We start from the raw sequence: 14,015 nt of genomic DNA on the forward strand, positions 1-14,015 counted from the left end.
GAATAATAGATAGAAAGCCTATTGATAACAAAATAGTAGACAAAGGAGAGAGATGGGAGAGAAGATAAAAAATAAAATTATGAAGGTATCTGATAAAATGCAGTTATAGAAGAAAACAATATCTCAAATATGTAATCAATTTTTACTCAATGAACTTCAGAGCCTTACGTCAAAGGACTCCAAGACAGCCCCTTCCAACCCTGGGTCACGTGATCACAAGACTACAGAGTTTTCTTGAAAGAGCGGCTATGACTTCACGCCATCAAATTTAGATTTTCCCAAATGATTTCAAAAAGTTCCGATGATACAAAAGTATGTTGACTTTGATTAAGTATTATTTACTGTGACGGTTATGTTTCATGTATAGGCCCATGACCGAACAGAGAGTAAAGGTGGCAGCCTTGTTTTGACTTTGGAAAGGAAGATCTATGATCTGCAACAGGAGAAGAAAGATCTAACTTCACAACTCCAGGTAAATGCCTTTCTTTGACTAGTGTAATAGTTTGAGTGGTTTAGTTTAGTAGTTTAATCATTTAATATAGAATTAAGGAATGCATCATAATGGATACAATAAGTGAAATATATGATATTGCCAGTTTCATTGATTATTAAAAAAAAAAAAAATCTATTGGTGAGAAATATAATCAACCTCCCTACCATTATTTTTTTTCATAATTAAACTATATCGAAATACTAATTACTTCTCACTTACCGTTTTATTTTTGTGTTTTAGAATCGTCATGGAAGTGATAAAACCAGCAACAGCAACAATGTGTTGGTGGAAGGAAAACTTGTCGAGTTGCTCAGACAAAAGTCAGAACTCGGTCAACAACTGAAGGTATACATACTTACCTCTACTCTTAAAAAAGTATAATTGCTCACATTATATCCCATGTAAAGCTCTTTTATTCCGTTTTTAATTAAAGAACCTATCAAATATCATAATTATATCGTTTTTATATATTTCTTTTATTTATTACATGCGTAGGATTGTGTTTTTACTGATGGTTCCTCAAAGGTATCGAATCAAACGTTTAAGTCAGTTAATCATGATTTTATTTCTTGTATCGAGCTTTAAATCATGAAATATATTCTTGTTACTTCATCTGTCTTCTTTTTAGCGCTTGAAGCAAGAGAAAGACGACTCGATCTCACAGCATAAAGCAGCTATCAACCGGATCAAGAAAGAAAAAGAAGATCTAGAAAAACTCTACAAGGTATACAGACTATTTCATTTATGTTTATAAACAGTGCGGATAGAAGATGTGAATTTGTTTGTATTTCAGTATAAATGGATTAAGAAGATGGTAAGACATTTCGTTTGAGCTGCTTTCATGCAAGTATGTATATCAATAATTTAACAATATATAACGAATTGAGAAGAACAACAAATTTCAGTGCATAATCTAACTGAAAGAAGTGACATGTAAATAATTTCTTCATACTTTTGTTTTGCTTTGTGCTGAAAAGTTGTTTCCAAACACCTTTTAATCAAAAAATAATTTTGTTTTTCTCGTCATACAGGGTTTGATCAATCAACGTCATGAATCAGTCTCTTTGATTCAGAAATGTGCTGATCAGTATGAAACAACCGATCTCCTTCTCAGGCGTACTACGGAACGATTACGAGTAGGCAATATTGTATTTAAATTATCTAGGAAGAAAAGATTTGAATATAAAGCTAAATATATTATATGAGAATAAGAAGAAGAGCATGAAGAGAAAAAAAAATACTGAAAAAAATAATAGGAAAGAAGAAGGTGCAATATAAATGAGGGGAGTGATAAAAACAAAGGAAAATTAAATGAATTGATTAGAGAAAAGGAAATTATGTAATAAAAGACTAAAATTTTCATGGGGAAAACACTAAAACTATCATTAAATCATTGTTTTTGCTGCTTTTGCACAGTCTTCGTTGCGGGAGAAATCAGTTCTTCTTGAAGAAAAACTCCGCCATGATAGTAAGGTTTCTCATCTCAAATCAGAGCTTAAACATCTCAAGTCAAAATTCAAGGTAAGACAACAAAAAAACCAGGGAAGTCAATAGGATCTACCCTTGATATTTAACAAATTGCATTGATTTTTTGTTGTTGGAAACATCGATATATTATTATCAGCAATCTCTGAACATCAATGGAGAGACATTATCTTTAAACGATAGAATTGGCAAATATACAGGTCGATTTGTAAATGTAAAAAAAAATATATTAATACATAATGATTTGATATTTGATAGAGAAATTCTAATATTTTCAATCCTAATTTCAGGACAAAATGGAGAAAAACCGACCGATGACCAAGGATGCCTTCCGCCAGAAGAAGATCACTAACCAGGTCGTAACCCAAGAGGTAAAAATCATTTTAAACTAGTTCGTTTTTAGGAATGGTCATCAGATTGTAATCATTTAAAATAATTTGTTTAAACAATTGAATCGTTACAAAAATGGACTCGTATGTAGAAACGAAATTGACTTTTCCCATATTCAATAGACATCATTTAGGCTTTTGCCTCAAGAATTTCCTTTTCATTTATAATTATTATTACAATCTTATAACTGATAACAAGACTGAAATTCATTTATCTTACAATATTTTTGGTATGAAAGTTAAAAATTATTATATAATTTATACACGGTAATTAAGATGAGCTTACATTTATTAAATTAAGAAGTACAACATTTTTGCAAGTCGTTGTTAAATGATTTTGAATATCTACTAGGAACAAAGAAAATGAAAATAAAAACATTGATATGTTATACAGGATAATGGAAAGATAACAGCCTTGACTCAAGAAATTGAGAAGCTTCAAGAAAAGATCGCTGACTTGAAAATCAAAATGGCTGAAATCTCCAAAGAACTGGAACAGAGTCATCAAGATTGTCAGGTAACTTGAATGATTTTAATATCCATAATCATAATGATATTGATAATTATTACCTTAATACTGTCTTTCAGACATGGGAACGACGCGTTATTGCGATCCCTCCAAACACTTTACATATAAATATATATTTTGCTTGTCAAGCTCATCCAACCAACCAACCAACCAAACTCCACCCCACCCCACCACCCACCCACCAACGAACCAACCAACCCACCCATCCACCAACCCACCCACCCACCAACCAACAAACCAACCAACCAATCGAATAATCCTTTTGCCTTTCCTTTGAAACCATTTGGTGATTTCTTTTCACTTGTTTTTCTTCCTTATGTGACAATGTTTTTCGCCTTTTTAATAGAAAGCAGAGGAAAAGGTTACCAGGGCATCTCAACAGCGCCAGGATTTTGAAAATCGTTTGGATATCATAAACGAAGAAAAGGACAAACTTTCTTCTCAACTCGAAGACATCCAAAAGGAAAATAAGGTTAGTTCAAACCAAATTGTAGTTTGATCATAAATTTGGTTCAAGAGATTTGGGAGTTTGGATTATTCTTTCTTTGGAGTATTCTTTCTTTCTTTCATAGATCATCAATATTAGAGGATTGTTTCTATTTTCTTGGCCTTTTCCCCATGCACTTTCTCTTCTCCTTGGATATAATAAACAATATAATGTTTTCAAATGTTGCACAGAAATGATTTGTTCCATCATTTGTTCTCCTATTTTCTCTCGCTGATCCCACTATAATTTAATTTTAATTATAGGAACTAACTAATCAGTTGTTCACTCTGAATGAAGAGAAAATAGAGCTCCAATCCAACGCTGATTGTCTGGAAGAAGAGAAAAGTGATCTATCTACCCAGCTCAGTGAGGCTCGCAAACAATATCAGGTATTAAAATACTGAAGTGTTATTTTGCTATGATAGTATTTGAAATGACGGAGTCCTGTAGTACACGAATTCTGTCTAAATCTATATACATGTAAATGGTCACAACTTACATTTTACATAATAATAATAATCGATATCAAAATACTGCTGATATTCTCGATTGTTCATAAGTACACTTGTAATTTACTGTATTTGATATTCTATGTGGTTGAAATTTTATGGAATTTATTTAAAAAAATAGTATTTGGAAGAAGGATTTGCGGCTGTATACGCAGAGAAGAAACAACTTCAAGTTCTTAACGTTAGTTTGGAGAAGGAAAGAGACAGTCTATCAGCTCGGATCAACGAAAACCATCATCAGGTAAAAGTAATAAGGTGCAATATTGTTAGAAAAATAAAACTAAATATTACATATCAACTATAACACTAACATTGTTTTTAATTTCGAACATATTCAATCTGCAATCTTTATTTGCTATAATAGGATGATTAGTTTTTATCACTAACTTTCCGAATTTACTATTTAACTGAGGTAACATCAATCAAAGGACAAATGTGCTTTTATGAAGAAAAATAAATCTACGATCAGCAAAATCTTTTTCAACAAAACTTGGACTTGAATTGATTTATATTTTAGGGTCGAGAGCATAGTTTGTCAGATGAGGATCAAGATCTAGAATGGGACCAAGATATAGATCTAGACCAGGAACCAATTCAGGACTTCACGGAGGATGACAACCAAGAACTAGAATGGGACCAAGAGATACCATTCAAGAAACCAAAGCCTTGCTTCACTGAGGAGAACCAGGATCTAGAATGGGACCAAGAGATACCAGTCCAGAAACCAAAGCCTTGCCTCACTGAGGAGAACCAGGATCTAGAATGGGACCAAGAGATACCAGTCCAGAAACCAAAGCCTTGCTTCACTGAGGAGAACCAGGATCTAGAATGGGACAAAGAGATCAAATCAGTCCAGAGCAAATCGTACCAATCTCCCTCTAGTAGTTTTGAAATAGAAAAACACGGACCGAAATTCGAACTCAGGAAGAGCCCCCAACATTGTCAGGTACGAGCTTTTCTATTTACTACATCATGTTGTTCTGGGATGGTTTTGTTTTAAAATGGCATTCTAAAACAAAAAATATTAGCATTTTCACAAACGAACGGAACAGGTAGATGAATTGTAAACTGGGTTATTTATAATCATTCTTTTAAATTATTTCAATTTTATTCATATTAATTGTCATGATAGTGTCAGATTAAACAACACGCAATAATATTCATATCCTGTAGGTGCTTGATCAAACATTCCAGAAAAAGACAACCATCAAGAAACAATCTAGCAATCAGACAGAGAATGGAGAAGGTCTCTCAAATGAACTTCAGGAGGCTAACAACAAATACCAGGTAAGAACTTAGAAAAAAAATAGAAATGAAAATGACAGAAGCAATTATCATCGTTATTGCTAAATTTATATAATTTCAATTTTTCCCCCTTTGGTGGGAATAAAAATTGTACAATTATTACGAAGACTATCTTAAATATAATCATTTCTTTTTTTAAATAATAGAAATGAAAAAATAATGCATAAAGCGATCCTTTTGCTTCTAAATATTCTAAAAGTACAATTATAATTTGCAAAAAAATCTGATTCTACTTCTTGGCGTTTTGATCTATCTCTGTCTTTCTTTCTCTTTCTCCCTCTTTATCTGTCTCTCCGTCATTTTGTCTTACACCCACCTATTTTGTTATGGGTTTGCCCCAGGAGCTGGAGCAAGAATGCGAACTGTTGCTAGGTGAGAAGCGCGAGTTTCAAGCTCTAGCAGACAGCTTAGCTGAAGATAATTACAAGCTATCATCTCAGATTGGACAAGAGTACGAGGAAAGACGTGTAAGTAACCAAATCACAAAAACTCCGGTGTTGATTTAACACCAGCCCGGAATCTATATCTGTCCACACCAGAGAAGTATTGAAACAACACCAGTTTGGAATCAAACCGATGCTGTTTTAATACTAATTGGTGTTGTATAGACACCTATCTGGTGTTAGACCAAAACGAAACTGGTGTTGTTTAACACTTCTTTGGTGTGGACATATATAGATTCCGGGCTGGTGTTAAATCAAAACCAGAGTTTTTGCAGTGTAGTTTGTTTCGATAGATAGATGAAACCTCTAATATTTAACAATTACAATACATATAGAATTAAGAGGATTCTTGAGTTCATATATAAATAATATCCCCTTTTAAATAAACATGTAAATCATCATTCAATCTTGAGTGATGAAAATCAATGCATCAAAATATAGTGAATAAATAGGTGACAACTCTAAACAACCTTATATCTGAAAACTTTGGAATTAGGAATAAGAACAATCTTCCATGATTTTGAATAGGAAATGTGATATGAATAACCTTAAAACTGTCACTGATTACAACAGAACCTGGAAGACAAACTGAATTGTTTAGAGGAAGAAGTTGAAAAGCAAGAACTTTCTACAAAGCTGAAGGACGAAAAATCCACCCTTTCCTCCTCACTCGAGTCTGTGCAAAATCAATGCAAGGTATGTAGAACATGAATGTCATTATAAATCATTTGACAATTGTTTCATGAAACGAACGCTTTTTTTTCTAATAGAAAGTGTCTGATTAAAAGAAATTCAGATTGTTTGAATGGAAGTCATTTTTAATTATTATTTTCGGTCCTATTCTTTTATTTTTTTTTTCAATTTCCATTATTATTTTTTATTTAAATATATGAACAATAATGCTATCCTGATCAGTCTTAATTTTTGTGCGTATTTCATTTTTTTGTATACTCAAGAGAAGCGTGAAGCAATGTCAGATAATACCTCTCACAAAACGGCCAAGTTCTTGTTCTGATCCTCAATCAAAACGGTTAAATGTAATATTAGAATTGCGCAATGTCAGGTAATACCTCTCACAACTCATTCAGAATTATTGTTGTTTTTTGCCTTTTCTCAATAGTGTGATAATATCTTGTGTGTGTATGTGTCCACAAATTACAATAATTTTGTAATTGCCCCCAATAAATGGTCATTCCATTATACATTATGTTACAGGAATTGGAACAGAGAGTTGCTGCCGCAGCCGAAAATAAAGTCGAATTCGAGAGAGAAAGTCTGAAATGGAAGAAGGAACGGAACAATCTACTGGAACAACTAGAGAATCAGAAACAAAATCTGGTACCTTTCAAGATCATTGCGGTCTATCATTTTAAAAATCTACATTATCTGATATTTGGTAAATGTTGCATGTAGGTGAAGCCTGGTGAATAATGTCCTGTCATAGCTGCAGATTTAATTAAGAACATATTATAAACGGTCACAAGGATTGCCAGATCGTCGAAAACTTGATTAAACATTTTTTTCCATAATAGAATAAACTTATTATAACTCTAATTAGTCAAACCAGGATGCATTGATGTCCAGGACATGATTAATATTTTTCAACCTTATTTGGGACACAGTCCTCTGTACATCTATTTATTTATCTGCTGCCATCATCATCGACATCATTATCATCATCATCAGCAGCAGCAGCATCAGCATTATTATCATTATCATTATCATCATCATTATCATCATTATCATCATCATCATCATCACCATCCTCATCAGCAGCAGCACCCGCATTATCATCATTATCATCATCATCACCATCATAATTATTATCATCATTCTATCATCAATCCCCTAAATTATCATCATCATCAGCAGCAGCAGCAGCAGCACCCCACCGTTATCATCACAATCACCACTATCGCTTCATCGCCACCTCGATAATCACTGATTTGAAATTTCATGTAAAAATTATTTGCAATTCCTTACAGAACTCCGATACAAGACGTGAGGTCGCCCTCAAAGCATCGGCTTTAATCGACCAAGAGATTACCAAAGTACTCGGCAGGGAGATTGCACATGTACAGATCCACAAAGAACGAGAAAAGTTGGTGACGGCTGAAACAGAGCGACTGGTGAGGATTATATTCTAAAGTTTTTTTAAACGAATACAATCACAACATAATCACAAAATACCACACAAACAGTTTTTCAATAATGAAATCAGATTTTGAAGTCAGTCTGTACGGTAATGCAAATAAGTAAAGTGCCAAACTCAAAGTTCGTTGAATCATTATAGAATAAATCAAAATGAAAATTAATGATATTATTATAATCCACAGACCTTTGATCTTAAATGTTATTATGATTCAAAGAAGAGTTTGGAATTGGCCATGCCATGTTCTTCAGTGCACATTTTTATAAGATTGAAAGTAAATTGAAATACTCCCAAATGACTAGCGTTTCGATTAATTCCTCTTTTCATCAGGAATTGATAGAGAAAAACAAGGTTGCCATGGAGAAAGTCAAAGAATCAGAAGAACTCAGAATGGAGATTGAGAAGAAGAATGAGAAACTTGAGAATGAAATTAAGGTAAATACTGAACGTGAACTCATATAACATAAATTGTGGTTAATGTACTAAAAGTGGTAAAAGGTAAATGAAAAAAAAATATAGAATTTGAATTGAAATCAAATCATACGAATAAACATTCATTTCACCGAAAGAAAGAGAATTTATTCAATATCTCTTACAGACTTATACAAATATGTATTAAAAAAATGAAATGAAAAGAATTCATCAGTGCTAGATCTTAGTGCCACATGATAATGAACATTATTCAATTTCGGAAAACTTTGACAATTTATACATACTTTTTGTAGACTATTTTCAAAATTACACTGTCCATAGAGTGGCAGTTTCTGATAATAGTTTCTAGGAAGAGTACACGAAAGCAGTCCTGGAAGGAATCCTGCAAAGAATTTATCATTTAGTTCTATCCCATTTTTAATAAAACAAATTTTTATTCAATTCTTATATTTCTTGATATCCTTTCAGCTGGTTAAGAACGAGATAGAGACCGCTTACTCCAAGGTTGAATGCTTCAAATCTGATATAACTGATCTCAATATTCAGAACAGAAGTCTTCATAACCAGTTAGAGCTCCAGAAGAAAAACATCCAGGTAAATTGAACATACACATACTTTTTCACGTGGGGGGGGGGGGGGGGGGGGGGCTCAGGGAAGTGTGTAAATTGCTGGGGAAATCTTATGATTTAATATTGAAATAACAAAAAATATGCCCCTCTCTCCCAGACTGATATAGGGGAAAATTAAATCGATATTAAAATATCTTTCAGTATCCAAGTAGTAACTAATTCTTTTGAAACATTTATATGCATACCAATAAGTTACTTGACCCCGTAAATATAATGACAAAATACTTAAACCTTATTGATTCTTGGTGGTTAAAGGTGAGAAATACTCAAAAGATTCTTTGAAAGAAATTTAAAAACTGGGAACAAAATAATGAATGACCACGCCCTCAGGTCTTACAATACAACAACACCCTATAACACCACAGAGTTAAACCTGGTGTTCACTGACTGGTGGGTCCCATATGTACACCAGTGCTGTATAACACCATGGTGTTTACTTTATAATATCCCATTTTTTAAATCTCTTATCTAGGAGCTAGAGGAGAAAGCATCCAATATGAAAGAAATGATTCATCTTATGGAAAGTAATGCATTACGAGCAGAGAAAAGACAGAAAGAAGTCGAGGAAGAAATTCAGGTAAGATTATTCTGGGTATTTTGCTATTAAATCATATACCCTCGAACAGTACTTGATTATGCCAAGCCCACATTGCTTTATTCCCCGTTTACTTGTATCTTAGCTTGATTTTTATCCCCCCCCCCTCCAGAGTATGAAAGCTTCCGTCACTTCAGCTGCGATCCACCATGGACTTCTTGAATCGGTTGAGGATTCTTTTTGTCTTACCGACCTGTTTGAAGCTCTTGATGGCATGAAAAAAATCAATGCACATATGAAACGAGAGATTGCCGATTTGAAGAAGACCAAACAAACTTATGTTGATATGGTATGTTGAAATAGTTGATTAACAAGACATTTGTAGTCAAATTGAAATTATCGTGGCTTTGTTTTTCTCGTAAAGTTTAAAGATGTTTGAATACATTGATAAAAATGTAGACTTTGGAAATTCAAATAATGGTTTATTGTTGGAAATAAATTTTACTTTAATACATGTTGCAAAAAATAAAAATAAAACAATACATGAGCAATAGTTGTTAACGTAGTCTATTCATTTAGTAGAAAATTTGGAAATATGGAAAAGAAAGAAACTCAGCATTTGAATATTTGTATTTTCTTTAATCTCACAGATCAGTCTAACTGGATATAGAGATCCTCTTTTTGATTGTGGAGATTCAGCAGTTGAAATCAGGTAAATTGATACAAGATACATGATACAAGAATTAAACTTCTTTGTCGAGTTATGTGGTTCCTAAGTCAAGCTTTAAAACCTTTCAGGACTTCTTCCTCTAATTTTTGGTCAATGTAAAGTTTATAGAATTGCAAAATAATAAGTTACCGATAACCCACACCCCAAAAAAAAGGAATAAAAAAGGGGAGGAGGAGGAGGCACCTCACGAAATATTTGCTGATGCTTTGTTGAGTGTCTAACCAATGATTTCTTACGTTTTGTTTCTCAGTCCTGGAGAGCGAGAGAGATATCAACTTAAGGAGGTGAATGAAGATCAAGGATTTCAGATTTGTAAACAAGAAAGCATGATCAAGAAACTCAGATATCAACTCTCAGTGTAAGTAGTACGATTCAGCAGGCAGTGACTATTCTAAAAAGAAATGGTAACAAATGAATTTCAATCTGAAGAGGAACAAATGAAGGAGGATCTAACAATACTCTGGGTGATATTGGTAAACTCAATACATCTGTTTTGAATTGGTATACATATACAAAATATTAAAAATTTGATTATAAAATTCTATTCCGAATTAAAAAGAAAATGACTTGAATTTTGAAAGATGACCAAAATGTGGTTAATCTTTTCTCCCACAGCTATCACAAGAATGTACTCCATGAAAAGAACTCGATGTATGACAACATGACCTACATTGACCGAGCTGTGGTTCAGTCCATCCAGGCAGATATTGAGATACCAACAATCAACTCTAAAGACCTTTCATTCCTAGTTGGGGCTTATATTGACGAGGATGATGATCTGATTGGAAAGGGTTCCTTTGGGGAAGTATTCTTAAGAGAGTACCAAGGTGAAGCTGTAGCTGTCAAAGTACCTTACATCTGTGAGGGTGTCAGGGATGAGGATGATCAGAAGAGAATGATTAGAATAAAAGCTGATCATGCCCGTACCACAATGGAAGCCCTCGTCAACATCGTTTTCACTGACCATCCATCATTCCCAAAGACAGTTGGTATCGTTGATATCGAAGGTGCTCCATCTCTAATCCTTGAGTTCCTTGGTGATAAGAAGACCGGTACAAGCTTCCCTCTCAGTCATGCCATCAAGTTCCAGATTCCATCTATCTCGAAAGACAGTTGGTTCGCCATCATCATGGACATCATCAGTGGAATAAAAGCCATGCACGAGAAAGGTCTCTTACATAATGATCTAAAAGCTAACAACATTCTCTTACAATGGGACCTGGAGGATCAAAGATGGCATGCCTTCATTATTGACATGGGGAAAGTCTCTACTCAAACCATACCGCTAAAGCTTAAGGGTTTACCTAAAGAAGAGCTGGAGGGGTACAAACAGGGCATCCTCTTCCCTCATCTGGCTCCAGAATACATCCTTGATCTGCAGCCTATGAGTGTTCAAACTGATATATATTCCTTAGGTGTGCTGCTGGCTCGGATAGATAAGGTTCTCAGAAGTAGACATCTTCGTGACCTCGCAGCCCAGATGACCAATGTAAACCCTCGTCTAAGACCCTCTTGGAAAACCATGGAGAAGGTCATCACTAAGGCTCAGAAGAGAAACTTCTCATAATTGCATCTCGTGTTTTATTTGTTGTATATAGATGATTTATAATGTGTAGTTTAATGATTTGATACTTTTCATGAGATCAGAAACAAAGCAGAAAAAGGGTCTTATATTTTCAATGAAAGGAAATAAGCAAACCATGAATCAGACAAAACAAAGCTGAAGAAATAATTAGCTGAAGAATAACAAAATCCCAAGGGGGTACGGAAAGGTCCTTCAAAAAGACTCCCCAAAAAGACAAAAAGACCATCAGGCAAAAAAAATTGATAGTCATAAATTACTATGATGGAGTAGATAAAGGGAAAATTGAAGAGAAAGCATCTGGTCACTCTAATGAATTGAAGTGATTTTGCATTTTCTTTAGTACTGTGGACATTCTTGTCTCAAGTTTACAGGTTTTTGTTGTTTCCTAGCTAGTCCAACCTCTGTGAATTAGTTGAAACCTTCAATGCATCGAAATTAAAACTCTCGATGAGCTTCAAGGTTTCACAAGATTTGTCCGCATCCGTAGAGCGGGAAATATCAGAGATCTGTATGCTTGGGATCGGGAATTATCCCGCGGGAAGGAAGATGGAAGTCACGACCAGATGACTCCGTATACGATCAGGAAACCTGCACGGCGTCGTTACGGAGAATGAACAAGGTCTATGCCGAGAAGGAAATAGGAAAAAGTGTTGAAATGGAAATAAAGGGTAAAAGGCTAGACCAATAGGAAAGCATCTCCCATAACACAAATTGCATCTGAATGTCAAAATGGCACCTGGAGATATGACCTACAAATTGGAAGAAGTTGAAGCAAATAGAAAGATGTTCTTGAATTTATCTCTATGAAGATCAAAATGATTATGATATTGAGATGTAATTTATAGTCTCATGAAAAAATTGAAAAATGTTATAGTATTATGACACAAAAAAACCTATAGTATGTATTTATATCATATATTTATGCAGTAATGTAAGTAGTAGAACTAGGAAGTAAAATATAAGTTCTATCATAAGTATTATGATGGAATGGTTATAGAAAGCGTTTAGAAAAGAGTAGTGGACAAAACGAGAGTTAAAGACTAGGAAAGTATTTAAAGAAAAGTCCAGAAAGCGTCTGATCACAAATGGTTGAGTGATTTTGTCAGTTCCTCTAGTACTGCGAGCATTCGAAGGCCAAGCAACCTGCCTTTACATCCAAACTATGACATCCTAACACACTCCTCAAAGTTTAATCCAGACTGATGAGAATTTTAAATCTGTCTCCATCTTGGGAGTGAAAAACTTTAGGAGTGTACATTGGATTGCGTTAGTTTGTGATGATGAAAGTAGGTTATCTTGGGTTACGGATGTACAGCGGGAAGGGAGCTGGTGGGTCACGTGATACAGACGGTTCTGAATACAAAATGGCAACAAAATGACGAAATCCATTTGATTTCCTCATCATTTTGTTTCAGAACAAAATCGAAATGGAGAAAGAAAAGTAGGCTGGTGCTGACAAGATTGAAAAGTATCAAGAAAAGTTTGTAAAGTGCAAAAGAAATATGATTATATATGTGTTTGTAAATAGTTAAAAAATTATAGAAAAAAAACAATAAAAAGTATCAAATTAAATTGTGCAGTGTATTCTTCATTTTACTCGTAATTTTACAGCAGTGTTTGGAATGTTTTGTAGAAATTATGAAAGAAATGAAATAAATTGGGAAAACAATACAGATACACATACAGAAAATATAGACACAGAATAAAGGCTCGTAGGAAGGGGGGGGGGCGAGCTGGACAGAGGAAAGGAAAAAGAGGGTGAGAGAAAGAGTTTACCCCTCACACCCACACACAATAACAAATTTTCTTCATGAAGGAGTCTAAAAGGGTAAATTGTCACTTGGTCTAGACAGAAGACAGAAATACAAATAGACATGCAGAAGTTATAGACAAAGATAAGAAAAGAGAGGGGGATTTTTTTCAGAAGAAAGGAAAAAGAGGGTGTTAGAAAGGGTCCCCCCCCCGACAGTATCGAGTAATTTCCACAAAGGGGCAAATTGGCATTTGGTCTTCAACCACATGGTCTAATTTCTATTTGGGCTAATCCTGCATGGTGTAACAGTATAAAACCATTTCGTTCAATAAACATTTTGATCTAATTGCCCAATTTAGCAGGTTTAGACCATTTATCATTTTGTTCAACACCATAGACAGATTTCACTATTAATAGATTGAATTTGCCTTTGAAAAAAGGTGCAAAACAATAACTAGACGAATTACAAAATAGTATCTGGGCATTAGACTCAATGGAAATTGGACCAAGTGTATTATACACCAAGCAACAATCAGACCAAATCGATAGGTATCAGTAG

General features: G+C 34.2%; 2 protein-coding genes across 2 annotated transcripts in view; both read left to right on the plus strand.

Annotated features, from left to right (window-relative positions):
* The window catches only part of LOC135154102 (myosin-4-like), an 11,043-nt gene extending 1,583 nt beyond the window's left edge, over nucleotides 1-9,460 (plus strand). Inside the window, exons 2-19 of the mRNA XM_064099335.1 lie at nucleotides 368-472; nucleotides 734-838; nucleotides 1,122-1,217; nucleotides 1,910-2,014; nucleotides 2,269-2,349; nucleotides 2,762-2,884; nucleotides 3,243-3,368; nucleotides 3,647-3,772; nucleotides 4,014-4,133; nucleotides 4,410-4,838; nucleotides 5,066-5,179; nucleotides 5,539-5,664; nucleotides 6,214-6,336; nucleotides 6,856-6,978; nucleotides 7,626-7,769; nucleotides 8,123-8,227; nucleotides 8,693-8,818; nucleotides 9,326-9,460. Of these exons, the coding sequence (XP_063955405.1) occupies nucleotides 368-472; nucleotides 734-838; nucleotides 1,122-1,217; nucleotides 1,910-2,014; nucleotides 2,269-2,349; nucleotides 2,762-2,884; nucleotides 3,243-3,368; nucleotides 3,647-3,772; nucleotides 4,014-4,133; nucleotides 4,410-4,838; nucleotides 5,066-5,179; nucleotides 5,539-5,664; nucleotides 6,214-6,336; nucleotides 6,856-6,978; nucleotides 7,626-7,769; nucleotides 8,123-8,227; nucleotides 8,693-8,818; nucleotides 9,326-9,460 (2,412 nt within the window). The remainder of the gene's footprint in view (nucleotides 1-367; nucleotides 473-733; nucleotides 839-1,121; nucleotides 1,218-1,909; nucleotides 2,015-2,268; nucleotides 2,350-2,761; nucleotides 2,885-3,242; nucleotides 3,369-3,646; nucleotides 3,773-4,013; nucleotides 4,134-4,409; nucleotides 4,839-5,065; nucleotides 5,180-5,538; nucleotides 5,665-6,213; nucleotides 6,337-6,855; nucleotides 6,979-7,625; nucleotides 7,770-8,122; nucleotides 8,228-8,692; nucleotides 8,819-9,325) is intronic.
* A 103-nt stretch (nucleotides 9,461-9,563) lies between these two features.
* Nucleotides 9,564-11,685, plus strand: LOC129260494 (proto-oncogene serine/threonine-protein kinase mos-like). Its single transcript, XM_054898462.2, has 4 exons — nucleotides 9,564-9,737; nucleotides 10,039-10,100; nucleotides 10,369-10,476; nucleotides 10,734-11,685. Exons 1-4 carry the CDS (start codon nucleotides 9,564-9,566, stop codon nucleotides 11,683-11,685), a joined length of 1,296 nt encoding a protein of 431 aa, XP_054754437.2.
* The last annotated feature ends 2,330 nt before the right edge of the window (nucleotides 11,686-14,015 follow it).

This window comes from Lytechinus pictus, chromosome 5 (genome assembly GCF_037042905.1).
Source record: "Lytechinus pictus isolate F3 Inbred chromosome 5, Lp3.0, whole genome shotgun sequence".
NCBI lineage: Eukaryota > Metazoa > Echinodermata > Echinoidea > Temnopleuroida > Toxopneustidae > Lytechinus > Lytechinus pictus.

Excerpts from the sequence above, each read along its gene's own strand:
- LOC129260494 (XM_054898462.2), top strand. The coding sequence starts at position 9,564 with ATGAAAGCTTCCGTCACTTCAGCTGCGATCCACCATGGACTTCTTGAA. Across the intron at positions 9,738-10,038 it reads AACAAACTTATGTTGATATG|ATCAGTCTAACTGGATATAG; the intron begins GTATGTTGAAAT and ends TTAATCTCACAG. Across the intron at positions 10,477-10,733 it reads CTCAGATATCAACTCTCAGT|CTATCACAAGAATGTACTCC; the intron begins GTAAGTAGTACG and ends TTTCTCCCACAG.